Source organism: Penicillium cosmopolitanum (genome assembly GCF_028827165.1).
Source record: "Penicillium cosmopolitanum strain IBT 29677 chromosome Unknown utg000006l:49.0-5199605.0:1.0-5204138.0, whole genome shotgun sequence".
In the NCBI taxonomy this organism is placed as follows: Eukaryota; Fungi; Ascomycota; class Eurotiomycetes; order Eurotiales; family Aspergillaceae; genus Penicillium; species Penicillium cosmopolitanum.
In genome coordinates this window covers 3,769,458-3,797,040 of record NW_026622676.1, presented here as the reverse complement: position 1 = coordinate 3,797,040, position 27,583 = coordinate 3,769,458, and the positions used below count along the sequence as shown (strand labels likewise).

At 49.8% G+C, this 27,583-nt stretch overlaps 12 protein-coding genes across 12 annotated transcripts; 5 read left to right on the top strand and 7 right to left on the bottom strand.

Moving 5' to 3' along the window:
- Positions 1–1,639: 1,639 nt before the first annotated feature.
- Positions 1,640–2,801, bottom strand: N7509_005940 (putative oxidoreductase, 2OG-Fe(II) oxygenase family; the record flags this gene model as incomplete). The annotated part of the gene is made up of 2 exons (XM_056630577.1): positions 1,640–2,353; positions 2,421–2,801. 2 exons carry the CDS (start codon positions 2,799–2,801, stop codon positions 1,640–1,642), a joined length of 1,095 nt encoding a protein of 364 aa, XP_056489879.1.
- Positions 2,802–3,436: 635 nt separating this feature from the next.
- On the top strand, positions 3,437–4,387 carry N7509_005939 (alpha-hydroxy acid oxidase; the record flags this gene model as incomplete). Its single annotated transcript, XM_056630576.1, has 1 exon — positions 3,437–4,387. One exon carries the CDS (start codon positions 3,437–3,439, stop codon positions 4,385–4,387), a length of 951 nt encoding a protein of 316 aa, XP_056489878.1.
- Positions 4,388–4,791: 404 nt separating this feature from the next.
- On the top strand, positions 4,792–5,478 carry N7509_005938 (RNase P/RNase MRP complex subunit; the record flags this gene model as incomplete). Its single annotated transcript, XM_056630575.1, has 1 exon — positions 4,792–5,478. The coding sequence occupies one exon, from the start codon at positions 4,792–4,794 to the stop codon at positions 5,476–5,478; it is 687 nt and encodes a 228-aa protein (XP_056489877.1).
- A 703-nt stretch (positions 5,479–6,181) lies between these two features.
- On the bottom strand, positions 6,182–7,204 carry N7509_005937 (tRNA splicing endonuclease subunit SEN34; the record flags this gene model as incomplete). The annotated part of the gene is made up of 1 exon (XM_056630574.1): positions 6,182–7,204. The coding sequence occupies one exon, from the start codon at positions 7,202–7,204 to the stop codon at positions 6,182–6,184; it is 1,023 nt and encodes a 340-aa protein (XP_056489876.1).
- Positions 7,205–7,825: 621 nt separating this feature from the next.
- Positions 7,826–8,026, top strand: N7509_005936 (uncharacterized protein; the record flags this gene model as incomplete). The annotated part of the gene is made up of 1 exon (XM_056630573.1): positions 7,826–8,026. One exon carries the CDS (start codon positions 7,826–7,828, stop codon positions 8,024–8,026), a length of 201 nt encoding a protein of 66 aa, XP_056489875.1.
- Positions 8,027–8,063: 37 nt separating this feature from the next.
- N7509_005935 (elongator complex protein 4) lies at positions 8,064–9,292 on the bottom strand (the record flags this gene model as incomplete). The annotated part of the gene is made up of 2 exons (XM_056630572.1): positions 8,064–8,776; positions 8,839–9,292. 2 exons carry the CDS (start codon positions 9,290–9,292, stop codon positions 8,064–8,066), a joined length of 1,167 nt encoding a protein of 388 aa, XP_056489874.1.
- A 311-nt stretch (positions 9,293–9,603) lies between these two features.
- On the top strand, positions 9,604–10,115 carry N7509_005934 (DNA-directed RNA polymerase core subunit RPB8; the record flags this gene model as incomplete). The annotated part of the gene is made up of 2 exons (XM_056630571.1): positions 9,604–9,929; positions 10,010–10,115. The coding sequence occupies 2 exons, from the start codon at positions 9,604–9,606 to the stop codon at positions 10,113–10,115; spliced, it is 432 nt and encodes a 143-aa protein (XP_056489873.1).
- Positions 10,116–10,991: 876 nt separating this feature from the next.
- Positions 10,992–12,008, bottom strand: N7509_005933 (thiamine pyrophosphokinase-related protein; the record flags this gene model as incomplete). The annotated part of the gene is made up of 2 exons (XM_056630570.1): positions 10,992–11,919; positions 11,968–12,008. 2 exons carry the CDS (start codon positions 12,006–12,008, stop codon positions 10,992–10,994), a joined length of 969 nt encoding a protein of 322 aa, XP_056489872.1.
- Positions 12,009–12,315: 307 nt separating this feature from the next.
- N7509_005932 (OPI10 family protein) lies at positions 12,316–13,020 on the top strand (the record flags this gene model as incomplete). Its single annotated transcript, XM_056630569.1, has 1 exon — positions 12,316–13,020. The coding sequence occupies one exon, from the start codon at positions 12,316–12,318 to the stop codon at positions 13,018–13,020; it is 705 nt and encodes a 234-aa protein (XP_056489871.1).
- A 2,098-nt stretch (positions 13,021–15,118) lies between these two features.
- N7509_005931 (MHYT domain-containing protein) lies at positions 15,119–17,739 on the bottom strand (the record flags this gene model as incomplete). The annotated part of the gene is made up of 4 exons (XM_056630568.1): positions 15,119–16,609; positions 16,677–16,862; positions 16,926–17,490; positions 17,567–17,739. 4 exons carry the CDS (start codon positions 17,737–17,739, stop codon positions 15,119–15,121), a joined length of 2,415 nt encoding a protein of 804 aa, XP_056489870.1.
- Positions 17,740–21,263: 3,524 nt separating this feature from the next.
- Positions 21,264–21,683, bottom strand: N7509_005930 (thioredoxin family protein; the record flags this gene model as incomplete). The annotated part of the gene is made up of 2 exons (XM_056630567.1): positions 21,264–21,558; positions 21,652–21,683. The coding sequence occupies 2 exons, from the start codon at positions 21,681–21,683 to the stop codon at positions 21,264–21,266; spliced, it is 327 nt and encodes a 108-aa protein (XP_056489869.1).
- Positions 21,684–23,217: 1,534 nt separating this feature from the next.
- Positions 23,218–25,567, bottom strand: N7509_005929 (uncharacterized protein; the record flags this gene model as incomplete). Its single annotated transcript, XM_056630566.1, is given in 2 exon segments — positions 23,218–25,317; positions 25,331–25,567. The coding sequence occupies 2 exon segments, from the start codon at positions 25,565–25,567 to the stop codon at positions 23,218–23,220; spliced, it is 2,337 nt and encodes a 778-aa protein (XP_056489868.1).
- Positions 25,568–27,583: the final 2,016 nt, after the last annotated feature.

Below are 27,583 nucleotides of genomic sequence, written 5' to 3'. Positions count from 1 at the left end.
AGATCCACCGGAGGATTCCGTACTGGTTTTGGGTTGGCTTGGTTTGAATTGATATGAAAATCTGAAAAATAGTAGTATCAATGGAGTATACCTTCGGAATTTCCCCACGATACTTCCAATGGAAGAGTATAGTACTACTACATAGTACATAGATATACGCCTTTGTATGTACCGAAGGGGAATATGTGTCCTCACATCAACAGATTAATCAATTGGGCATGAATTCGTGGTCCCGAGTCAATATACTTTGCCTTTGCATACTGCAATGCACGTACTTCCCCAAAACTTTGCTGCTACCATTTCGCCGAGATGCGTCCGATCGAAATCCACCCAAAAAAATAAGAAATGTGACTTTTGGATACTCCGCGGGATCTGGTGGCGGCATTTGTGGCGGACCACATACTTGAATTATGTACGGAGTTCTCCATACGGAGTATTGAATGCATGCCCACAATCCAATGCTACCCAGCACAGTGGGCAGACCGACAAGCCAAAACGGACCAGAAATCAGGCAAAAAATAATAAAATAACCAAATAACAAACAAACATCGGACATCCCGAGGCTGCGGGATTTGCGTTTCGCGGGACAGGGGGTTCTGGTTCCCCTGACGCCCTCGCAGCAAACCACAGCAGTCCAATCCACCACTTCTAGCGCTTGGCACGTCAATGCCGGTCCCTCGGTATCCACTGTGGTGAGACCAGCGGAGGCGTAGAAAAGTTGAGTATACAACTGGACTTTTGTAAAGCTGTAAAGCTGTATTTTGGTGCATACGATGTATAGGTATCCTGTCTATACCCATAAGATACTGGTAAACGCCCTGTTTGCTTCGTATGAATGTACAGTACAGACATTTCACTACATTCACGGAGGTTAGGGGGGGCTGGCATACTCGTATGTATGCTCCACTGCAAGACCTGTCTTGACCAGCCCGCCGGGTCTTGTTTTTCGAAGCTGTCAACCTCTTCACAAGCATTAACTGTCAGTTCGCAGGAGATTGTCCACTCTGACCTTTTTTTAAAGTTTAGACCCCGAAGGAGGTGGCTATTTGCCGCGACTAGTATGTCTTTCGCGGGCCATCAATGTGGACGGTGAGAAAGACAGGAGATGAGATGGTGGGTATGTGGAGCTAACGGCCGTTGCTATTTTTTTCGATTTTAGTACGGAGTACCCGTAGACGACAGCGGCGATCAACGGGGATTTGCACTGGGCTAGAATTTAACCGTACCTTTTTCATCTGCCCTGCCTTGTGAGCCACGTTGGAGAATTTTTCCAGGTCTGGCCGGTTCAGGGGCTGGCTCTGAATCAGTCTGAGATGCTAGGATCTACCGTGCAAGGATTTGCATGAATCAAGTCTGGTCTGATCTCCGTGAGGGACGCTGTTAAATCAGCCTGGGCAATGACCATTTTGAATCCTTCGACCGGGTTTTAGGCTCAGCTAAGTATACGTCATCATCCTTTGTCGGACAACATCCGTTTGAATGTTTGAGATGTGAAATTACAGGTATCAACAGGATTGTAATTGAGGTGAGGCAAGGCTGAATATTGCACCATCAATAATACCGTTAGCGCTGATAATAGCTTGGCTGTGAGAAAATTGAGTATGTTTAGCTATGTACGAAGTACATACGCATAATAATATCAGACTTTAATCCTCCGACTCAACTGCTCCGTACCGGCTGACTTCTCATAATCAATATCCTCGGGCTTAACCAAGTCCACGCGTCGCCCTAGGGCCCGCCGAATAATCCAATCTTTACTATTAATTTCCTCCTCAGCCTGACCATCTGCAAGAGGCGGGATTAAACCTGACCCATCCAGTCGCCGCAGCATAACGCTATCCTCCGGCCGTGCAAAATAGACAAGACTATATCGTGTTGAGTCTCCCTGAATACCCGGCGGTGCCGCAACACGATGAATATTCGACCGGAACAAACCATTGGTGAACTTGACCATCGCGTCACCGAGGTTCACAACTGCATGGCCAGGTAGTGGCCGCACATATACCCACTCTGCGTCCTCGCCAGGTGGTAGAACCTGCAGTCCGCCCAGCCGATTAAAGAGAACCGTGACACTGCCAAAATCGGTATGCTGGCCCAGTGCTGTGCGCCTGTCATTCATAGGCTGAGGCGGAGCTTTTATTAAGCGAACTTGATCGCCACCGACCTCCTGGAGACGATGGAGATTGGCGAGAGTATCTTTTGGCAAAGCTAGTTTGTCATTCAAAACTTGCAGGATGAGAGACACGATGGTGTGTGAGCCACTCATGAACGAGCTCAGCTTTGCTCTGCTATTGTGCAAGACATCCGGTGCTGGAAGCTGCTCCGAGATACCCATAATGTCATCCTTGGAGACCTATTCACGTCAACTGGGACTGCTTGAAGGCTTGTGGGAGCCAACAACTCTGCAAGACATGACATACGTTATAGAACTCATTTCGATCTAGGTTTCCATCCTTGTCGACTACTGACACTCCTTGGCCTTTATACCCAAAATACGAGTTCTGCTTGCTGAAATCATAGAGCACTTTCTCTTCCAGTGGGAGCTCGAACAAACTTTCTCCAATCCGGAAGAGGTCATCTGCGTCGTCGAGGAGCGATTCCCCATGTTCTGAATCTTGCAGGTCCAGGTAGAAGAATCCAATATCGACAGATGCCTCGAATAGTCGCTCGTACTCTGTTAGATCCCCGGCCAGCAACTTCCCCAGTGATAGCCGAAGCAGCGGTGCCGTGGCGACGTCGTCTGGGAAAGGAGGTATGCCGGGGAAGTTACCCAGATGTTCAGTATCTGAAGGCTGGGTCATGGCTGATAGACTAATCAAATGAATAAGGTGTAGATAATCGGACTTCTTGTCAAAGTTGCTCAGGGTGGGAAGCGCTCTCAGATGATTCAATCCACGATGGAAGTAACACATCCATGCGGGGAAGCCGAATGAACCGAGGAAGTAACCAACCATTGAAAACTCATGTTTCCGTGGTCGGACTCAAATATTGATCCGAAAAGTAATTGTTCAGCAAAGTACTCGTACAAAACTGCTGCTTGTATTGAATTCCTTGATATCGGCGTCGAGCAGGGAGGGCACTTTTTTGCTGCCATCATGCCGTGCTGTACCTTGGATGACGATAAATATCCCAAGCTTTATGACGACGGAACGTCATTGGTATCAGCAATATCTTCAAAGCACCACTGCTGCACCTGTTTAATCAAGCAATCTCCATTAACCCAAGTGGAGACATCCCCACGCCGAGGACAACAACCACCCCGCATTTTTTTTTCACCCGAAGATGCCACAACACCTTCTCAATATAAGCAGACCTCAACCATGGCAGCTGAGAAAGTCTTATGCATCGCGGACCTTCAAAAGGCAGCTTCGCAGATCTTACCAGTTGCAACTCGAGGTAATGAACCCTTCACCCAAGATATAGTGCTCAATGGCTAATGAGGGGCAACCGTGCGCCAGACTTCTTCAATTCCGGTGCAACCAACCAAGTCACCATCCATGAGAACTCCTCCTCATACCAAAAGTATCGGATATTGCCCCGTGTCTTGAAAGATGTCTCCAACGTCAGCACTGCGATCAGACTATTCGATCGAGACATTACCTTCCCACTCTGCGTCTCGCCAGCCGGCCTCCAAGGCATGGCCCATGCAGACGGCGAACTCGCGACTAGCAGAGCATGCGCCAAAGCAGGTGTCAATATGGGAGTCTCTTCGTATGCCAATCACTCTGTAGAGCAGATCATCGCTGCCGGAACCGAAGTAGGACCTATCCACCACGTCATGCAACTATACTCGATGACGGACCGCGAGAAAGAAGCGCGGATCGTGCACCGCGCTGAGAAAGCCGGCTGCAAAGCGATATTCCTCACAGCGGATAGTCCAGTCCTTGGCGTACGGTTTAACGAATGGCGGAATGGATTCATGCCCCCAGCGGGGCTGGACTATCCCATGATCGAGAAGACGTCAGAGCAGATCCAGCAGCAGTCGCATGACGATGGATTCTCATCTTTCAATTCGGCTTCGCACTCCTGGGCTGAAGAGATTCCCTGGTTGCGCAGTATAACAAAGATGGAGATTTGGATCAAGGGTGTACTCACGCCTGAGGATGTGGAGATGGCTATCCAGTATGGATGTGATGGCGTTGTGATTAGCAACCATGGTGGACGGCAGTTAGATGAGACACCAGCAACGATTGATGTTCTACCTGCCTGTGCGAAAGCTGCTCAAGGGCGCATTCGCATTCATATTGACGGGGGGATCCGGTCTGGGAGCGATATCTTCAAGGCTTTGGCGTTGGGAGCGGAGTGTTGCTGGGTTGGCCGTCCGATGCTTTGGGGGCTGGCGGTAAGATTGACTCTATCCGTATTGTGGGAGAGTATCAAAAGCTGATCACATATCTCGAATAGTATAATGGGCAGCAAGGAGTGGAGTTGATGCTCGACATTCTTTACCAGGACTTTAAACGGTGTATGCAGCTGGCGGGGTGCAAATCGATCTCTGAGATTGGGCAGTCGAGTCTTGGAATTTTTCGATCGGATGGACCATTGGCAAGATTATAGAATAAAGTAAAGTAAATAGAGTAGAATCCTGAATATATCAGTGTTGTCACAAAAAATATGAAGTAACTATACGGGGCTATGGGATCCCATAGAACTGGCTATCTTATCGGGTGACATCAACTTGACCCGCGGGAATTTTCTCAACTCCAATTCGACCTCCAACAATTTGAACTCTTCCACAACATCTCCCCTGCGCACAAAGCCACGGCCTAGCACAAAGGCCAACCCTCCAATATGACAGACTCACCAACCCCCAAACAACACATCGCCCACACCCTCCTCTCCCGCGCCCACTCCCCAGATAGCGCAACCCAACAATTCACCGAGCGCATCAAACAAAAACCACTCTACCTCCGCCCAACCTCACCCTCAGCCTCTGACAACCGATCTCGCCGCCGCCTGCACCGACTTCAAAAGAAAGAATACTTCCGGCGCCACCAGCGCCCGCAACCTTTATCTGCGCGCGAAAAGCGGTCATCCGGGCTACATGACTTGCCAAAGGACGAATGCAAGTATGCGATCTTTAAGGGCCTGCATGAGCTGTGGATTAGCTATATGCAGGAGCTTCTGGACCTTGGAGGGTCTGCAGCTAGGGGTAGGTGTTCATTGACGCCTTCGTCGCATGGTGCGAAGCTTGTTAGTGCGGATTATCATGGGGCGGAGGTGGAAGTTGTGAGGAGTCGGTCTTCGGGGAGGGTGGGGTTGAAGGGGATTGTGGTGAGAGATACGAAGTTTACGTTTGTGATTGTTACGGCGAAGGATGAGGTTAAGAGTAAGTGGTATCTTGTTACTGTTGTTGTTCTTGCGTATTGTTACTTGAAACTAACGGGTTTGAATGATTATAGCGATTCCGAAAGAACATACGGTCTTCAAATTTACTGTGCCGCTGCCAGTACCGACGAGCGAGGAGTCTGCTCATGACAAAGGGAATATGGAAATTGAAGGGGAGATACATCGAATGCGCCAAAACCGCTCGTTTTCGAGCTGCACGGGAGTCAATTTGAGAATCGACCTGTGGATCGGGCGAATAAGAAGTTCAAGTGGAGGAATATCGATTACCTATAGCTGGTCTTTTATCGACTACAGACCCCATTGGGCTTGAATGAAGTTTTGCAAGACATGCATAAGCGGTACGGTACATATTGAGCGAATATAATCTTTGTTTGAAGTGATCATTATTTGTTATTTTAGATTCATGGGTATCTTGTAAAATGTATCTCATCCACGGGTGGCAATGTTGGAATAATTTTGCTTATCAAAAGCAATCATGATTGACTCTCGCCGATTCCTAATTCTATGGTGCTGCTTCAGCGGCGCCCCAAGCGAGACAATTTCGATAGAGCATTGCATCGTTCGAGAAATGAAAGAAGCTATTATTAAGCTACTATGTGAAGATAGCCCTTTAGTATGGGAAACAATAAAGGGATATCTTCACATAATAGCTTCATAACAGCTTCTTCCCATTTTTGAACGGCAGTTGATCCGAACAACCATATCAATTTGGGGTGAACAGTGCATAGACGGTCAAGTTAGGATATCGCATGCCCGGAAACTATCATTGGCGATTCGATCGTCAAGAATTTTTTTCATCGCCGAGTGACTCCTTGGGCTTGGAATGTGGTGATTAGATACTGCATGGGAGAGCGTCTCCTGATGTATCTTTGACTGCAGCCAGAGACAAGCGACGTGCGACGACAGCCGGCAGCCGAGAAGTTTTGTGACAGCGAAAACAGAAGCAAGCCCCTTCACATGCCTGCCCACTCAATACTGAATGTTCGCACACTTTCCACTCGTTCAGCTTCAGATTCAGCCTGGGGCTTTTCTGGTCCGCCAAAAGGAAGCCCTTCTTCACACCAGTTCCCAGTCTGCCACCATTGACGATGGTCATCAAGTCAATCTCTTCATCCCATTCTGCGGACACGCAAAGGAAGTGCGCGTGGAATCGTAACGGATCACCGGGGTATGCCACATATTGGCAACCGAATCGTAGACCAGGGGAGAGGAAGTAGCCGCGCGAGGACAAATGGGCGAAGAGCGGGTAGGAAAGAGGTACATTGGGTGGCGGGAGATGTTGTGATGAGGTCGGTTGGGCTAATGGAGGATAGGATGTTGTTGGAGTGACGCCCATGGCCATTGTATGACCAGATGTGCGGTTGGAGGACCTGCTGCTCGACCGTTCTTCATCGAGCACTGAGGGCGAGGGCGTGGGCGGGGTATCTGTTTCACCCTCATTCTCCAAGGCCTTGATGGCTTTAGCCTTGGCTTTCTCATCTAGTTTCTTCAACACTTGTTCCCGTTGCTGGCCCTTGCGGTCCGACAGTTTGCGGGAGGCGTTGAGGCCCTGGGATTCTAGTTCGCGTAGGTACTGGCGGCGGTCTTCCTCGAGGAGAGATTTCATGCCATCGTGTGCCTTGGTTTCGTCTACGATGCAAGCTACACCCTTGTCCACCAAAAGCCGCGCCTCCTCAGGCATCAGTTCCAACGGCAGACCCAGGAACACATTTTGCTGTGGGATTTGTGGGAGAGTCCCGATCAACACGCCGCAGACGTGGTGCTCGCGTCGGAGGTATGTGACGGCGTCAATGGAGAAGAGCAGGTATTTGCCAGATACGTATGAGATCGGAATTGGAATGGTAGGGTTCCCCATTTTTGATTATTTTTTTCTTCTTCTTTGTTCTTCTTCAACTGTCTTTCGAGCGTGTAGCTTGACTCATAGATTCTGTAACTGTAGCGAATGTCATGTTAGCCGAAGCTCATCAAAGAAAGATGTAATAGTAAAAACATGAAGATTCAAGGCAGGTCATTTTCAATACGTTTCTCGTCACCGGTGCTCTTTTTGAGATATTTATATCGAGCTTCAGGGGATTGACAGATTTGTAGATATATAATCATGCAAAGGAAGGAAAAAGAAAAGACAGTTATGACTTACCATTAGCGAGCGGAGTCTGGAATTTGACCAGCAAAAGCCAGACGAAGTGTGAGGAAGGAGAAAGAGGGAAGAAGTCGAAGCGGGAGGGAAAGAAAGAAATTGGAAGCGAAAAAAGTGGATGTGTCATCAGTAGGCGGTCACCATTCTGCCAGAGCTATAGGTATGGCTCGCCTCGGCGATTGCAGCGCGCGGCTTCATTCCCATCTCCTGTGGTCGTCATGAACTTCCTACTTTTGATGTTCCTGGTCTTCTTTGCCCCATTGCTTCTGTTTGTTGGTTTGTACCCATCTGCTCTTGCCACTGAATATATAGCGATAGCTTGCTAACACACTCTCCAGCATGGCTGGTAGCTTCATCTTGCCTTGGAATCGTCTCCGCAATCGCACTGGAGGATTCTCGGCGCGATCAGGAATGGGCTCGTACGGCCAAAGCTACCTGCGAACAATGGCCAATTCGAGTGCCGCTATGTCTGAACAGATCGAGTTGGACGACATGCTGGCCGAGCCCGGAACCCATCGGCAATTCGAGGAAGAGGATTGAATACACGAATACGATGAAATCATCATGTTTTAAAAAATCAGAACTCGAGATCCGATTTCTTGGGCATACCGCTAGATGCAGCCGTGTCTTGCGCCTCGGTGTCTCCTTCGGCTGGGGGCAGACTAAATGGCTTAATCTCAAACCTCCGCCGACTCAGAGTAAATGCCCAATCTTCTCCGACATTCTGATCGCTTCCACCACCACGTTCGTGTAGAATTGGGAGTCGATGGGTCTTGAGCATGCCTTGCGGCGGTTCTTCCTGTGAGGTTGCGGCACCCGAAGTCGTCAAATTATCCGCGGAATGAGGGAACGGACATAATTCGATGACACCGTCGTTGAGAAGCTCGATCCAGCGGACCAAACCGGATGAACGAGGATACAGACACAATGGGAATGTTATCATTGCTGTCACACGTGCGGGGTATGCATTGAGGAGTGCTTTGAGCGAGTGCAAGAACTGCAGGACATATTCGGGGCGGCAAGACTCGGGCGGGTACAAGGTCGGGTTGAGCAAGGAGGGGATCACAATGCGATGAATTGTGTTTGCGGCACTCGAGGCAATGGCCGTCTCGAGTCGGTTGAGGATCGCTGGAAAGGGCGAGTCTTTGGCGGGCATGAAGGGAATGAATGTCATATTGGTGATGGAGGGGTGGGCGAGCCGCTTGGTGAGATCGAAAGCGTGACAAAAGGCAGGTGGTTGCTTCGCGTTGGGGTCTTTTTCTCCAGCATTGGACGGTGAAGGAGCAGCAGCTATACCATTACAATCAGTCTTATGAAACTATAAAATCAAGCTCCTCTCCATGGGTACTCACCTCGTGCGCCTGCAACACCTGCACCAAACTCGCCTAGTCGCTCATATCGCCAGGCAATTTTCATGCGCTCATCCTTACGCCTGTCAGATCTCTTCTCATCCAGAGACTCTGCGGTACCAATAAGACCGGGCAGACTGCGTCCCCATTGTTCAGGCATTGCGACCACATGGACCTTTTGTTCTTGAACAATTCCCTCCGCGGCATAATACCGTAGCAATGCACCTGCAAAATCCGTAGTTCCATTCTCCTCAATAAGTAGACTCTTTCCCATTGGGAGACCTGCATGACCCGCGAGGAGGTTGTCTAAAGACGGTGCTCCGGTCGAAGTAGTTGGTCGTCCATCATCGGGGGAGGGGCGAATGCCAGGCGTCACTTCTGGCGGGGCTGTCTGTGTGGCATTGGGAACTGCAGAGCGATCGGTTCCAAGACCGATATTGCGCTTGCGAAAGGACATTATGTCGCAAAAGAGTGTGAATTCGTTTTACACGAGAATGAAGAGGTGTTTGTGAGGCTCGGGCTGGTGCCAGTGGTTCATCCAGCGGGGGAGAGCCCAAAGGCGGTAGAAAAAAAAAAGAATCGGCAAGCTTCAGTTGCAACTCCGACCATCTCCAACTTTCACCACCGCTTCTCTCCCAACCTCACAGCCTCAATCGACCCCCGCGTTCCCTTCACCTTGTCCTACTATACTTGATCGCCACTCGCGCACATCTCTTGTGCCCTCTATAATTCTCACAACTCCGCCTTCGTGCAATCGCATTGCCCGCCATGTCCGACCCTCTCCTCTTCGAAGATACCTTCACCATCACTTCGGTCAACGCCCAAAAGTATGACCGTGTGTCGCGTCTAACTTGTAACTCCACCGATGCCTCCCTCACTTTCACTCTCGATGTGAATTCCGAGCTCTACCCATGCGCTGTCGGCGAGACACTGTCTCTGGCGCTCGCATCCACTCTGTCCCTCGACGGAAAGGAAGACACCCGCAACAGCTGGAGAGATGTCAGCAACGGCGAGCAGACCCTGGCTAATGACTACGATTACGTCTGCCACGGTAAGGTCTACCGATTTGAGGAGGGCGCAACCAAGGATACCATGTAAGTCTTTTTCGCAGATCCTTTGCTTCATACATATCATATCCCATCCTCGGAAACATCAGCTGACAAACGTCTTTAAGGGCTGTATTTGTTTCTTTCGGTGGTCTGTTGCTCTATCTGGAGGGTCCCTATAAGAAGGTTGCCCCTCTGCGAATTGACTACGTCTACCTGCTTCTGAAGAAATAGACGGGCTCCCTTTGTCCGTTGTTTGGATCTGCATGAACCTTTTATGAAGAGAGCCCATGTTTCGAAATGAGTCTGCCATGGACCGATAGAAAAAGTTAGGGGTGTCTTTGATTCCGGCGGATGTGTTCATATCTCTTTGTTGTTATTGTGCAGCGTTGGCGTTTCCCTTGCATTTCGATTTGGGTTTGGATACCGATAGATGAATGACCATTTATCAAAACCTTTACTTTTGCTCAAGCCATTTTCTGCGAAGGATGTAGGACTGGATTTTCGGGTTTTACATGTGGTCTGGTTATTCCGGTTACCTCGATTGCCCGGTTAGAGGTTGTGATGGGACCAGAATGGGACGAATAGTCGCTCGTAGCAGGATCCACCTCGTCATTAATTAGTTGTCCTAGGCATGCTTTGTGCGGTCGATGTGCCACAGGCCTGGGTGGCTTTGCTAGGGTACAATAGTATGTGACTACAAGTAGTAGGTATCGAGGAGATACGCTAGGGCTGGGATAGTCTCGAGTTGGCCAATAGAGTGGAGGCAAAGATATCTTCGCCGGCTACTAAGAGAGCGAGTCTCAGGCAACTCGCGTAACCAAAACCCTTATTATACTGGGGAGGAACAGGCATGTATTCAAGTTTTTAATTCATGAAACCAATGTCCAATAAGTTTCGTTCTCATCTGCTTGTCATTGGGAGATACCAATGATGTTTTGAGACTCAAGATGGCCCAAGCGAGATTTTCCTGTTTTTAAGTTGTTTAAAGGCTTCATCATTGATCGTATTTACTTCGGCATTATTCACTTTATGCTTCAATGCCACTCTAGAACTGCGACGGTTTGGCTGTCCATTTTCTATACACACTCAGATGAGTCTTGACAGCATTTACCGCACGCAGTGCGATGCAGTTGGGTATTCCAGACGGCGATGCAGCCGGGCCACAATATCCAAATAATCCGGCTCGTTCTCTGCTGTCAGGATGCCGTGACGAATGAAGAAATCAATCAGAATGATCGCGCAGTTAGGCTTGAACTCACCCCGCGACAGCGCATCTTGAGTTTCTGAGACCGAGAGCAGCTTGAACTCCTCGACCTCGCTATCTCCGGGCTTCGGGATCACGGATGGGTCGAGCTTCAGATCATAGACGTACTCCACTTCCGGCTGAAGAAGACCTGTCTCCCCGCCAGCACGTGGATCGCGAACATGTGTGTAGGTGACGCATCCTCGCGCAAGGATAGAGGCACGCACCACGGATTCCGGTAGAGAGGCTTCCTCCATTGCTTCGCGGACGATACACTCGAATGGCTTTTCACCGGTGCACATGCCACCCGCAACGGTGTTATCAAGCATGCTTGGATAGGTTTGCTTGTTCTTGGCTCGTCGAGGAATCCACAGCTTCACGCCGGCTGGATCCTGGACATATCCGGTCATATGGGCTCCGTAGGTGACGACGCCAAACAGACACGCCGCACTCCGCTCGATCTCGAAGATGTACTCACCACCAGGTGCAAAGACTGGATATCTTTCATTTCGCCATCCCTTGAGCACCTCAAAAGTTTCTTGTTTGACTGCTTCTCCAATGGTCTCTGCGATCAGCTTGCTGCGGAGTGCGGGGTCCGCTCCGGCGGGAGTGATGAGAGTGACGGTCTTTGCTTGAGAGTCGATCTTCCAGTATTCTTGCGGCCAGGGAAACTGGTCAACAACCGATTTAATTATATATCCCAGGGTAGCATCGTAGCCAGAGACGCGGAATGCATGGTAGTTGTTGAGATTCTCGGTGTAGGCGGCACGGTCGTCCTCGTAGTAGGGGAAGCTGGGTGGGTGAGAGGATGCGACAACTGATGGAATGGGGGGTCAGTACTTATCGCATTCCTTGATCAGATCCAGGTTGGATTTGGCCATGGTGAATGAGGAGAATAGAGAGGATCACTCAAAGGAATGGTTAAAAGGACAAGACAAAGTCAATTCAGTCAATTCAGTGTCAACATGGATGGGAAATGCCAAGCCCTTATCGCCCGATAAGGGTAGCTCCCCCGCCGACTTTCCTAATTGGGAGAGGTTATGTCACTGGCGCAAACCCGTTCAAGTTCGCCCTCAAAGAAATCAGGCTTAACCCTCTTCCTACTGTACCTCTCTTTCTACCTGTCTTTCAGCTATTCTCAATCGCCACCCCCTCTACCCGATCTTCTACCCGATCTACATTAATCCAATGTTCTCAGTCGTCGTTCCAGGCCGCCCGTGCCTAACAGATATTGTCCCCGTGGACGGCCAACCAAACGGCCAAGCTACCAAATTCGCATTCACAATCCCGTTCAACCCACCTTTCACCGACATCGTCATCTTCTTCCTTCCAGGCACAGTTCTCCCACCAAACACCGGTGCTGCGATCTATGCTCAACTTCCCGATCCAAACACTGGAGCCCCCACCGATTTCCGCTTTGTCGGCGCATTGGCAAACGAGAAGCAATCGGGCATTTTCAACATCCGCAATCCAGCACAGAATAATGGAAACGGTCGTTCAGAAGCTGAGCAGGAGGACGAGATGCTCGACGAGGGTTCAATCGCAAGCAATGGCGTCGTCACACTGGGAATTTCAATCGAGGCCGCAGAGAACATTGCGCCTCAGCTTTCTGCCCTCGAGGCCGAGCGCGCGCAAAACACATCCAACTCTACAGCCCTAGTGACCCAGTCTGGCTCAGGCTCCCCGCAAAACCCAATCTCTACCAAAGTCCTCGCTCAACGGATCATCGGCAGTGCGTTCAATTTCCTCGCCAGCTTTGCCGAATCAGATCCTTCGAATAAGGGCCATGATGTCGTACCACTTAAGAGTTTTCGCGATTGGTGGACAAAATTTGAGCGCCGCATTGAAATGGATCCGGCTTTTTTGGAGCGCGCGGATCCCAATGCCAATTGAGGGAAATCGATGAAAGGAGAAAGGGAAGAAAAACAGCCCGCCGCTATCCATGGTGTAAACTGCATCGCAGTTTGCTATTGCCAAGCGCATAAAATTTCCCGGTTTGGACGATGCTGGGGATGGGAATCACATTCCGTGGAATGGTGTTTCTATTTTTGGCATTCATTGAGCGACTGACCATTCTTTGACGTGTCACGATACAATGATCTCATTTTGGTGTATAGTTACCAAGATTTTAATAACATTCGGAGTGTACGATTTATTTTCTTCTATTTCTAGTCACGAAACCCATATCGTTACTGTTGGAGCGTGATAACACCCTCAAGCGTAATTGGGTCAAGCATCCCCGATGTGAATACTTTCAATAGTAAAGCAAGTGACTGGAACTATCTTGGAGGCCACTACCAGATCCAAAACAAAGTAATGACAGAATGAATTCGTTATCTTTTTTCAAGCTCGTGAAAGTTGACTAAAATCTCCTTCATCAATGGCAGTATTCTTTGGCGAGTGGCTAAGCCACTGGCTGGCCATAATGGATGAGAAAGAAGACCCATCAGGCCAATCCATAGAACTTGCAAGTCTAAAGATTCAATATCGACCTTTTCTAGCAGATCCAGCTCAAGGAGAAAATCAAGATTGAGCCCTAAACGGCGTTTCCAAAAGGACTCTGGAATATCGACCAAAAACACAGATAACATGTTACGCGTATCCTGCAGATCCTGCCGTGTGTATTTCAAGGGGCAAATGATTTCCATCACCATATGGCAGATTTCGAGTGGGATCCGTGTGTTGAGGTATGGGCTCTTCCATCTTTTTCCCTGCAAGCCAGCCATTTGTATTAAATCTTGCACTTCGGGTACAATCAATGGGCTACGGTAGATTTTGCAACCCCAAAAGTAATCTTGGTATTTTGTATACTCAGCCCTGTCGAGTTGATGGGCCCAAAAGAAAACATCAATATCTGAATTGGCCCATGGTCTCTCAGAACTGAGTACCTCAGATAGCCCAATTTGCCAATACTGCCTTGCAGCCTGGACAATCCTGCCAACCATCCTATCCCTCACTTCTTCTCCTAAAATTTGGACAAATAATTTCCAGCAATGAGCATGAAAAAAGTGACCAATATTATTGTTTTCATGGAGCATCGGTGGTTCAAGTTCTTCTGTCCTAGAAGCTGGGTAAAATTGCGTAGATTGTAGGTTTCTATATGGTGACCTCGAATCTCCACCACATATGAGAGCAGTATCTTTGTCTGTCGGACTGTACCAATGGTATTCTTCGTGACCAAGGCCCATCGTTCCGATTCCTGTGAGTGAGTATTCTTGGGCAGGAGATTCGACGGCTATACTGTCAGACTTGAGTCTATATTTGTAGGAGTCTAGAAGCTACTGACCTACTCGATAATAGCAAGACGCCAACCAAGGACGCTTGGCGAACTTTGCATTTTCAACTTTGGTTGATGGCACTATCAAGTGATTGGGAACAGGGTCTCTCTCGCAATGATCTTTGAACTCGTCCTCTTCGAGAATAGCCCTCAAAAACAATACACTTTGAACATTTAAACCACAAATTAGACATATCGTTGCTGCACTGTAGCCATGAACAGTGCCATCTTGAGCTTCCCAGGATCCTTGGGTCATCTTACGCTGAGGGACTGGAGGATGGTGAAGGATACAACCAAAAGTCCGGCCAAGGCTTGACAAAAGTTGACGAAATGATATGATATAAGAAACGGAAATTCCGTAAAGGGGTGCCTTCTTTTGAAAAGAAAGACGATACAGAAGCGCGGGAAATAACATAGCCAGTATGACGAAGCAATGAGCAGTCCTGTCGTACTCCGAACATGAGCACTGTCAGGTGACCTATCATCTAGTAGTAGTATAATGACCTAGTTATTTATAGTCAAGAAGCCGGGTTTTAATTGGAGATGATCAATTGTGAACCGTATCCATGGATATTATATACAACAGCTTCCAGCCACGGGTAAAAAGCGTATAGCACATGTTCAAGTTAAAAACAAAATCAGACGTCGTATAAGACCAGCCTTTTAAATTTCCGTTTCAGCGCCCTGCAGAGAAAAGAATACAACAAAAGAACATTATGATTTATTGGAGTGTCGTGATGCACGCAATGTCGAATCTGGCCGCAGGCGAATTCCCGGTGCATAGCACAGGCTGTAAAGTTCATCGACGTAGGTAGTCGGCGTAATGGCTCCATCGCCAGCCGCGATGACCGCGTCGTGAGTTCCGCGCGCATTTTGAACGGCGTTGTTCTCGTTGAGACGGGTGACATCTACCCTGACTTCCTTTTGAACGGTGATATCACCCAGTGCTGTCGCTTTGAGGTCAACCAAGGATTCTTGTGAAGTACGGCGCGATTGTAGTGAGGTGTTGTTTTTTCGTGATGGCCACATGCGGAGGATTGCAGAGCGTTTGGATGAGGCCATGTCTGATTCGGAGGCATTAGATCCCGATCGGACGTCTGTGCAGAAGAGCTCTTGGTTGAGCTCGCGGCTGAAGCCTTCGCGGTCAGCGAATGTGTCGTTGACTTGTTGCTGGACGCGGAAGAGACGGAATGGCGTAAAGGTAAAGTCGGGGTTGGGGACTTGCGTGTCGAGGGTCCCGACGACGCAGAAGGTGAGGAGGGTGCATTGTTGGGTTTGTTGAATCTCGTCTGCTGAGCGCGCTGCGCTGTGACAGGGTGCGACGAGTGGACGTGCGGAAAATGTTGCTGCGGCTCGCATGTCTTCTGGTAATGAGCTGGCGAGTGAGGTGACTCCTCGCACTAGGTATTCTCGGAATTCGTCCATTGCTTTGTCGTTTTGGATGGCTGCTTTGGACTGGAGATACTTGAGACAGGTGTTCATGGACCATCCCTCCATGTGAGAGAGGATGTCTAAATGTTGTACATTCAATCTCTTGATCGGTAAGGTAGCAGATGGGAGGGGATTTCCGGTTCCCTTGGTGGTGAGAATTTCGAAGTGATCTTGAACGGTAGGACGCATAACAAATGAGATGAGGTGAACTCCTTCCGAGAAACCGCGGTTGGATGACGCATAGTCGCGCATATCACGAAGATGATCCAGGAGATTTACCTCTGGCACATGAATACGGCGAGATAGTGTAGCCGTCACATGCTCGATGGTTGCAAATCGGAAACCGGACGATGCCAGACGATTTGCCTCATGTTTTTGGAGCTGGCGAACGCTAAACATCAGTTGACCCTTTCCAGTTCGCAAAGAAGTGCGGCCGATTGCGCGAGAGAATCTGGAAACTGGAATTGCTGTTGAGAGGACATCATCGTACAACGTTCCAAGGTCTTCCAGGGGTTGTCGCAGTTCGTTCGAGAGCTCCTGGGCACTGACGCAGAATAGCTGCTTGAATAAAGTATCAAAATTTGTCTGCAGTTCCGTGTCCTTGTCCATGACGACTCCTCGGGACAGGACGTGTTTTTGGATAGCATGTTGCTCGGATTCAAGGCGGTTTCGCATGAATGGAATGAGGTCTTTCACGACACCCCAGTTTCGACTGGCCCTAAATGCCCAAAGGAAGGTGGGGTGGGTGCGAGTGAGATCATCATCTTTGAAAGTCTGCAAATCAGAAATTAGTTAGTTGATACCTAGGGACATATTTCAAGAAATGTTGAAGTGAACGAACCCGTCCGATATAATGGTCCACGATCTTTTTGGTGGGAAGAAGAGCTTGTGGCGTGACCATAACACGTCCCGCTGGATCGAAGTATGCACAGGCGAGGACGAGCTGATGGGCGCGTGTTGTTGATCTTCTTCTGTTGCCACCGGCGACAATCGCACAGGCAGATAAAATCACACAGGAGACGCAGGCCTATGCGTTGTATCCCAAAGTTAGTCCCTCCAACCATATGGGTAATAGACGAGAGCGACTCACCAGAACGGCACAGATAATAACGACTTGACTTCGAGATAGCTGAGTTCCATGCTTCATGGAACTATCACGCTCTTTGTATATCGTACCAACAGTAGCGGTCCAATGCATTCCAGAAACCGCCGTTGCAAGTAAACATGCGCAGATTCCCCGGCGCCACCAGCTGTCGGTCCAAGTGGCTCTCCATCGGAAAAAGATTCCAAGAGCTGCAGTGCTAGAAAAAATAGCGATGATGGCAGAACCGACGACGTTTGCAACATGGTATGAACATTTATAGTTCGCAATACCCAGCTGTCCTACGTAGTGCATGCCACAGACGGAGCTTCCCGTTAGCAGTCCTCCGGTCAAAATGCGAAGATATGATGCCTTCTCTTCGACGCCGACGGAATAAAAAGCGACCAGCAATACGATTACTGGGAGCACGAAAGAGGTTCCGGTGAAAGCGACGTTGTAAAGAATTTGAATCTCCTTTTCCCCGCTTCCGAGGACAATGGCGCGATTGCCGATAAAGTGCATGCACCAAATTCCAATGCCGCCCATGGTAATCGAGGATGTGAGCAAAAGATACCTTTGCAGGAGCAAAATCAGTTTGTCTATTCTATGGTGGTGGTAAAAATGATAGCCGATCGCTAGTTTTGACTCACCAGTTATAGAAACCAGATCTTGAAGTCCTCCGATGAAGAAGCTCTAATGTTGTCGCACATCCCATCCAGCTGATCACGTATGAAAGGAAGATGTACCCCGCGAGGTAGGTGACATGGACAAGAGCCCCCGGATTGACAGACGGGCCCCCATCCTGAGTGCCTTCAGTAGGCATTTTCAAGTGAGAGGGAGTTCAGGTACAGCTACACCATCTGCTAGTCGTTCACAGTGCGTAGTTTGCGTCTGGAATGAGAGTGACGAAAGCCGATTCGTAAGGAGGGGATACTAGATCAAATAGTATGACGATAGAGAAGGAGAGAATGTCATAAAAATCACTGTGAAATAAAGTAGGCAAACCAATTGCCGCGATAGTGGTAGGCCTTGATGTTCAAGTTTAACCCCAGATCAGCTCGGCGACACCGGGGGGTCTAGAATAATATACTAGCAGGACCGGCATGATGATGCGTACTGGGCTCGCACTGGCAAGCATCGGACATATTATTCGCCCCATATGCAAGCGATATGGACCTAGAGCCGATCTGGAAGACGGAAGGTCTCCACCGAGCTACACATGGCCTGCATCTAATGATTGCTCATGGGGGCGCTTTCGCGTGGTCATACCAACATGTACCGAGGACAGTGGACCATGCTGGCTGAAAAAAAGTTTCAGATTAATCGAGGGGATCCAGCGATGGTGGGAAAAAAAACACACAAATAGGAAGACCCGTCTAGTGCCATACCCTTGTCAGGGGTGGACTTTTGAAGCGAGCATGAGCTTTTGCTATCGACGCCTCCATTCGACGGTGCTCAATCTAGATCGGATCGAGGCGGGCAGAGAACGATGGGGTCGAGCTTTGCATCTAGCGTATCAGAGCACTCGCCGAGCTGTACTAGCGTGGCCCCCAAGACAATCTGTTCAATTGAATCGCAAGACAACCATGCTGCCCTAGCCCCAGGGAGGTAAAGTAGTCCCACGCTACGGTAGGAGAGAATGTAATTGTTGCATTGCAGTTTCGCTCATACGAAACTCAAATAGAGCAGTTATTGACACCCGTGCTTTTCCTGGACTTGGGCACGCACCCATCCAAGTTTCGAGCTCTGGTAAGATCGAGGCCTGCCGAGGGGCATTCAAGATTAAGAGGGCTGATTGGGGCTAAACTAAATGTCGAGTTCAGCTGCGCCGTGTCACCTGTCACCAGTCACCAGTCACAAATGAGAAAGGTCCATTGTAAGCCCCACGCCCACCCACCTTTGGGCGGAGCAATCAACAGATCTTTCATTGAGGGAGGGGTACGAGGTACTCGTACGATAGCCCAAAAGTAGGGTTTGTGCTGTGTCTCCTACATCGTTCATCCGGGATCTGCCACCCGGCGGTTCATGCTGCTGTGGACGATCAGTCACAAACGCATCCAAGCTCTGTTAGCGTAGCCCTACACCCGAAAATAACACTGATCAACTCCATCCAAGTTCGAAGGATTCAGTTACCGAGCAAGAGGATCCTCCCCTCGGTACCCAACGATCCATGGATGGCACTAGAGCCGCAAGAAGGAGGCCCCGAAAATTCGGGCATGCCTCGGCCACGCGTGAAAAGAGACCCAACAAAATATCGCAATCAAATTAATTTATATTATCGGCCCCATTCCCACTCCCACTCACAATGTGCCAGTGGCAGTGACCTCCGAGTGCCTGGTGGCGCAGGGTTGTGAATTGTCAGTGCCAGTGCCAGTGCTCAGCCAGACCCGCACTGGCAAACCTCGCAAGATCTTGATCGATCTCGTTAGCGCCTCCCAGCGCCGTGGTGATTGTGGTGGAATTGTCTCTCGTCGCCCATGGCTTTATCTTCAGCTTCGGTCGGATTCCAGCTTCCAGCTTCCTAGTTAGATAGATAGATCGATATGATTAATCGAGCAATAAAAATGGGGAACTCTTTCTGTTCCTTTCTCTCCTTCTCGGTAACCTAGCCGAACCACAAACTCGCCGCAGCCTGTCGGCTCGTCGGACAATGTTTGCGTCCGCATGAATTCTCCGTTTCGCATGTGGGGCTTACAAAACCCTTGGTCAAACCTACATGCTCATATGCAAATGGGGAAAGTGGAATGTCAAGGTTAGTGATCTATCGAGGGTCAATCTGTCAATCGCATGGCATGGTGGGTAGGCTCCACGATATCCATTCCCCGGTGGGCACGAGGCTTTATCTTTGAAGTTGCCTGTTGCGATTGCCTACTGAATATTTGCGGTGCTTCCGTATTTCTCTCTCTCGAAGCTCTGTCTCAAAGGTCCCACGTCAGCAGCTTAAAAAAAGCCCTGGGGACATAGGTACTGTCACAGATGGCGAGAGTGGTTCGTCACATCGGGACTCGAAAACCGGTCCAGAGTCAAACCCCCATCGAGATATCTCTAGCGAAACTCTTTCGTTCTCCCTCTCTTTCACGAGCATCATTATGGTTTTAGACTTGTCAACTTGAAGTCCAAGTTTGCCTTTCAACACACCTAACTGGAGACATAGTCAAACAGCAAACATCAAAACCGTGTCTGCTTTGCCGAAGGAAAACCAGGAAATGAAGAAACACAGAGCCAAGTGGTAGTGACGGTTGACGGCGAGGTCCTAGCACCGAATAGTTAGTGATCTAGAAAGTATCTCCAAAGCACAGTTAATCTCACCTTCAGCCCAATCCCCCAAGACTCCCCTCGATATTGACAAAATAATCCACTTAAGCTGGCACCATATAACCCCGTCTTTGTTCAAGACAGGCTGAGTGATTGATTATTACATTCCAAGATTCAATAAGAAGAAGGTTCTGGAACCGTTTCCCCTCACAAGCCATGCTGGAATACGTCTGCTCCGATTCTACGATTTAGAGAGGATCGCTGCAACCCAAAACAAGCTAGAAAATCCGTAGAACAAACGGGTCACCTCCCAGGCCCTAAGTAGTTATCAAAAGTACAATCCAACATGTTAATAGACCGGAGAGGCTTGGATGTATCAGAGCTAACTCCCCTCAGTACCATGCTGCATCATCGGAGAATTATGTGGTTCTACAAGACCATCGAAGGGTCTACGAACGAATATCACGTCATCTCAGTCGGACGAATCACTTTCCATCCAAATTTAGCTTTGAGGCTATCACAATCACATATCAAGTTGGCATTTATACCCGCCTAATACAGACTATTGACCTCCCCCCTCGAGGTCGGGGTACATGGTCTCGTGCATGTTCCAACCTACACACAAACTGACAGGCCTCGGAGTTTTTCTGGAAATCCTGTGCAAGGGGTGCTAGGTGCATAATGCTGCAGGATCCACGTTGATCATGCATGTTTTGAAGATCGTTTGTGGAACTTTCCAATGTATGTCGACTTCAAGATAGATATCGTCAACACGGCCAGCATGGAACTATCTGAAAGCTCAAGTGTTCCATTACGTGGCAGGGGATCTATGATGAGGTTCTGCAACTACAAATACCCATGTCAGGTACTATTAGAATAAACAAACACGGATGAAAGATCCATAAGGCCGTACGAAAAAGGAATATTGCGAATGGATATCAAAAAGGGTCAGGGTCCCCAGACCCAAAGAATCACAATCAATTCACTCGATAATTGTAGCCGACGTGATGCGATGCAATCACTCTAAGAAACTAAAAACACACACTGAAAACAGGGCGAACCGACAAACATATCCATTTATTTTCTCGGCCTTTATGCGAGCAGCTTGGCCAGACCAGCCTGGATGCCGGGGGGGTTGGCACCACGAACGGTCTCAACGACGTTACCGTCCTTGAAGAAGAGGAAAGTGGGCATGGCGGAGATGCCGTTGTCGGCAGCGACTTCTTGAAGCTGGTCAACATCGACCTGGTAGAACTTGACGCTCTCGTGGGTCTCGCTGAGCTTCTCGATTTGAGGGGCGATGGCCTTGCAAGGGACCGCACCAGGTGGCGAAGAAGTCGACGAGGACGGGCTCGGTGGAGTTGGCGACCTTCTCGTCCCACTCTGCCTTGCTGTGGGAAGGGTTAGTGTATATGTTTTGGAAGTGTGTGTTGTTTCAGAGCAGCTGGGAGTTTGCTGCTGCTGCTGAGGATAAACGTACCTCTTGATCTCAATAACCTTACCGCCGGCCATTTTGTGGGTAGATTGCGAAAAACGCGGATTGGGGTTGAGGAGAAGGGTCGGAGGGAAGTTTGCACGGGGATGCGCTGTTGTAAGGATGAACGGAGCACGGAGGGAGTGGCTCTACAAAGAGGAAGTCGGGAAAGGCGGAGAGAAGGCTTGAACTGGAGATGGAGATGGAGGGGTGAGCTTTTAGGAAATTCCAGAGAGGGGCACTACTGAGGGGCGCCTTGGGTTTTATAGGCCGGTGACGTTGCGTGCCGGAGGTGGAGGCAGGCTTAGGTAAGGCCGCGGCTGAATAATGCGACTGGCTCTGTCCAGAGGGTTCCCCCTGGGAAATAGAGGCAGAGATGGGGTATAGGTAAGGGAGACTTACGGGACGCATGATTAGATTATGGTCTGAGGCAGCACAAGATGGGGTTGCGTGATCAATGGTCCAATTGGATTCACCAGTAGGCTGTTTGAAGGGACGAGGGAAAAGGAGTAGAGCGGTGGGAAATGGCAGAATGGTCGTCCAAAGCGGAGATGACGTGATCGCAGCTTACAAAGTTGGACCAGTCGGGCCAGGATGACTTATACTAATAGTATGACTTGTAGTAGACAGCAAGAGTCATAGTGTAGCTTACGAGTAGTATCGGTTTATAAGTATCGGTAGAATTTTATCAGATCATCAATTACATGATTATTCAACTGCCGAGATCCCGTGCCAGCAGGAACTCTCGGTCCATTCCAGCACTTTCTGGTATACTTACAGTGGCCACACCATAATCAATGTGGCGAGATGGGCGGAGGGCGAGGCATTAGTTGGTTGCATAGGCTTGGCTGGGAGGGGTTGGCTGCCATCAAGGCAATAGGGAATAGGTAATGGCAATAGAAGAGAAAGAGAATAGAAGGGTCATCTCCGGCGAGATCGATCGAAGCAGGTGTATTAAAAACAATCCCTCAATCAACGCGGGGTAATATAATCAAAATGGGGATTTGGATTTTGTCCAATATCGACACCGGGAATGACAGCATGGTATATGAAACAGGGCAAACAGATCTGGAGGGGTCAATTGACCAGTGCTATTGAAACATGGAAGAATGGAATTGATGCATCTGGGAATTTTTAAAACAAAACAACATGGGGCGAGTTGGGGTATCAACGAGGCGCAGAGGAACAACTTTGGGAAAATGACAAGCTCAACAGGTCAAACGGGAGTGAGAGCAGGGTAGGGTAGATAGGACAGGGCAGTAGGGGATGGGGGCAAGGGAAAGGGGAAGGGGAAGGGAAGGGGTCGGATGATAATTATGCGGTGGAAGGATAATAGGGAGCCTTGCATCACATCACATCGTACACATGAGAGCAATCTGACAGCGCAAGAGCATCGAGCGACCATGAACAAAGGAAAGTGACAAAAGAAAAGAAAATCTAGAAAGGAGTGTCAAGATATGTACGGAGTGCTGCCAACCGAGTCCGGAAGGCCTAGCACGCGAAGCAAAGGGCTGATGCAGTAGGCATGAAATCAGCGGGCGAACGAAATGCAAGTTTCCATCTCAGGGAAGATCACTCTTGCTCAATGTGGCCGATCTCGCCATGCATGCTAACGATACGTTGCACGCCAACGGGTGGAGCGGTCTCTTCCTCGGAGCTGTGGCCGTCCTCGGCAGAGATGGGCGAGAGTGAAGGAATGCTCTTGAGCAGCATGCCTTGGTTGGACTTGGGGCGATTGGTTGGGTTGACAATCATCGGACGTCGTCCAACTTCATGGTGCCACATCTCAGAGGGCTTCTTGGCACCGGCGGCAGCGGTATCAGTTTCCATCTCGGGTTCGCCCATCACATTGCTCATGATGCTGCGGGAGTCAACCGAGTCTCGCGCGTCGTCGTGAACATCGGCAGAACCGTCCGCTGGGGCGGCGCCGAATGAGTTCATATGAGTTCGAACTGGGCTGCCGGGCTTCTTCTGCGACATGCGACGGAAGAATTGTCCAGACATCCAAGAGCCCTCAGAATCAATCGAAGCGAGTGACTGGGAGAGTGGGACATTGTCGGATTCGGCGTCGATGCTCTCGTTCCCAGATTGGTGGCGGCGTTTGTGTGGGTTGATGATATCCATGCCGGGGGTAGGTGTTGGGCCGTGCAAGAAGGTGCCTTCATTCTCAGTCTCTAATGAAGACTCCGGTACTTGCTCGGGAATATCAGGAGACTGAAGTCGGGAGTCGGGGGCCGACATAGCGGTGTCATCCTCATCGCCAAAGTGCTCCGTGAATTTAGATTGTGAGCGCTTCACAATGCCAGTGGGTTGGACAAATGCTCGGGGAGGGATGACCACGGCGGAGTTTTGAGGTGGTGAGGATTGAGTTTGGATCTTATAGAACGATTCATGGGACGCGTTCGAGACATCGGGGCTGGATTCTTGGAAGCGTTCGCGGTAACGACGCTTGAGGCGAGAAGAACCGCGTCGGAACAACGATGTAATAGTGTTACTACCGTTGCGGTGACCGCTGGTCTCGGATGGCCGACGATCAGAGATATCAGAGGTAGATCCAATACCAAAGTTTTGCGAATGGCTACTGTTGACACCATGGCGCATGGAGGAGTGGGAAGGCGAGAGTGTGGTTCGGGACATGCCCATCTCGTGCGAAGGAGCAAAGCTGGGCCGGGGGACCAGCTTCGGCTCACGAGTGGAGCGTTCCTCGACAGGTCGAGTGACGTGAGCGCTTTCGAGGGATTCGCGTCGGGATTCTCGTCGAGATTCGCTTGCTTCGACAGCGTCGATACCCTTGGGTTCACCATGCAATCCAGAGTCGGTTTGCTCTTCAGGAGATGTACCAGCGGTTTCCTCGGGTATAGTCTCCACGACATGCTCCTTGTATACTTCCTCTGGGGTTTCGACTGGTGGCTCCTCGACTTGTGGTTGAGGCTCCTGTGTTTCGATGGGTTGTGGTTGGGATTGTTCTTGGGCTTCCACCTGTTCCTTCTCGCGCTCGGTCTCTTGAGCATCCGCTCGTTCTTGTAGCTTACGGCGCAGCTTCTCTGTGTCGTCGATCTGCTTCTTCTCGCGACGACGGCGATCACGATCGAGTAACTCGCGTAATGTGCTTGCGTCGAGCGAATCAGCCAACTCGTTGACCCGCCGTCTGGAGTAGTAGAGGTCCTCCTGCGACATGTTCATCGCTTGCATTTTATTCTTATCTTGTCGACCTGGGCCGGTGGGTTCGGTGTTGCTTCTCACCGTCGTCGGTCGGGGGGCCTCAACATATCGCACAACGGGACGAGGGGTCAACGCAGCGAACGCGTTGACCTTGTAAGTATAAGGGTCGGAGGCGTCTGACATGGAAGATGCGGCTGAATCACGGATCGAAAGGCTGATATCTGACAGGTAGCGGTCGGCGCGTCGGCCATTCGCTCTGCGGCGCCGGTGTTCCAACACATAGTCACCACCGGCCACGCCAGCGGAGCGACGCGGGATATCGATGGGGGTGGAGGATAACATTTTGATTTCTCGTTCTCGGATGGCCTCATCGGTCCTGCGCTTACTCTTGCGCAACTTGTTGGGTCCGGTATGTCCATTTTGGGGGTTCTTCTTCAGCAACGAACCGGTTCGGGAGAGTGGTCGGTGAGGACCATCGGGTCGGGCACGATCCTCTGGTTCGGCGGTACGCTGGTCCAGGAACGAGATGGGGCGAGTCACGGATAAACGTGCAGAACCGCGAAGACTTCTCGGAGCCATCGCCGTTGCGCGAGAGACGGTGAGCTTGACGGATCGATCGGCGGCGGGACGGTTTGCGGGCCAACGTGGGCTCGGCGGGAGGTTCTTCACGTTCCAAGGATGTCTGCAGGACATCTGCTTCCTCAGCGCTCACTTGAATAGTGTGGCGCTTGTTTTTACGGCCAAAGGGCCATATCGCCATGACGGTTTGGGGTGGGGGATAAACCCCGAAACGAGTCAGTGGCCAGGGTTGTAGTTGTGGTTGTGGTTATTATTGTCGCACTGGTAGTCGCAGTCGCCGTCACAGTCGCAGTCGCAGTTGTCTGGAGAAAAGGCGAGTGAGTAGCTAACGGGACTTCATTGAGTGGAGGAAAAGAGGCGAAGTCGAGTCTTGGGCTGGGCCACCGGCGTCATATGTGGGATAAAGTTTTGATTTGGGGGAGGAAAGAGGAGCAAGCCAAAGTCAAACACCGTAACGGAAATCCAAAATGAAAATGAAACTGAAAGTGAAAATACAGAAGAAGTGGGAAGGAAAAGGATACCCAACAGGGTAGAGCGATCGTGTGGGCCACAGGGCCAAAGGGGGCGAACGAATAGAGGAAGAAGAAGGGGAGGGAGAGAGAAGAGAGAAGAGAGAAGAGAAGAGAGGGAGAAGAGGAGAGGGGGAAGAAGAAAAGAGGAAGCAAGGACAGGATGAGTTACGCTCTGTAGAGAGAGTACAGTTCAATTTCAATATGTCCATCGATTCAGGCCCAGATTGTTTGGGCGTTTTGATTTTCCCTAAAAATAAACCCACTTTACATTCCTCTTTCTCACTTTCTCTTTCTGCCTACGAGTTATTCATACACTACTATTGCAATACTCCCCTCTCCCTGTTCTCCCCATTCCCCCATTCCTCCCACCTCTGGTCACACAGTCCCTGGGGGAAAAGAAAGAAAAAAAAGTCTACTTCCCCCATGCACGATGCATACCACTTTTTCAGCGGTCGATATTGGTATTCGTACTCTCTGTTCAGCTCCGTCGCACGAGTCCCTCAGGGGAGATCGGCATCAACATCGTCATTGGAAATTGCTGTCTCCATTTGTGGGGGATATCCACTTTTACCACGACACAGAAATATATGAACAAAAGCAGAGAAGAAGGGAAAAAAATACAAAAATACAAAAATACAAAAACACAATCATCAGATCAGATCATCACTACTCTGCAGATTACCTATGGTAAGGATGCATATACATCCACTACATTGATCGCGATCTGTGTTCGTCCTCGGATCCCTCCGACTATCCCTTCCTCTTTCCCCTTCAACTTTCTCCCTTTCCCTCACACCCACCACCACCACCCCAAGATTGGTGGCAGTGCCCCATCACCCATCGGAACCGCGGCAAAGAGTCAATAGGCCAAAGGATCTCGTGCACTGCGCGCGTGCCTCTCCAGTTGTAAGGCCAAGACCACCGTTGGACGCCCGGTGGGCCCCTCCCTCATCCGCCGTCGGTCCAGAAGCCTGCATTCCTTGGGTTGACACGCGGGAATGGAGACGATCTTACGCACTCGCCGTCCCCATGACTGGCCCAGAGTGCGCTTGAGTTGATGTTCCTGACTCCATTCCACGGATCCATCCCGTCCTTCTTTTTTTTTCTCCGAAATGTTTACATCTTTCCTTCCCCGATCTCTATTGCCCAAGCGAAAGATTCGTCTGAGTGGATCTGATCAGCGAAGGAATGGCCGATTTGGTCGGGACTACGGTCGGGCTAAGGACGATGGTGAGTTCTTCGTTGCACTGGGGCCGCCCTGCAGGATTGATGTGACGACATTAAACGGTGCTGTCCCCGTCGGTCGCGATATCCAACATTCAACAATTAATATCTGGAGAAATTCGACTATCACCTGTAGAGAGCCTTCGGTTAGAGGAGCCCTGTCTTGGCAAATGAGTGGCGGTGTTTGTGTCGGACGAGTTGAATTGCCTCGCCACGAAAATATTATTATTATTATTCTAGGTATTATTATAATCATAATATATTGGAGCCCAATCATTGGGCTAACGGCTTGCCGTCTCCAATCGCCGAGCTTTGCTTGGGCAATTGGGAATCAAACCGTTAAACTGGAGCCATCTGCCCGTCACATCCCAATGGATTAAGATTAATTTGCGACTAGCTCGGAATGGTGGCTCTTGGATTCCATTCTAATTTACTTTACTCTCCATATACTCCGTACCTAC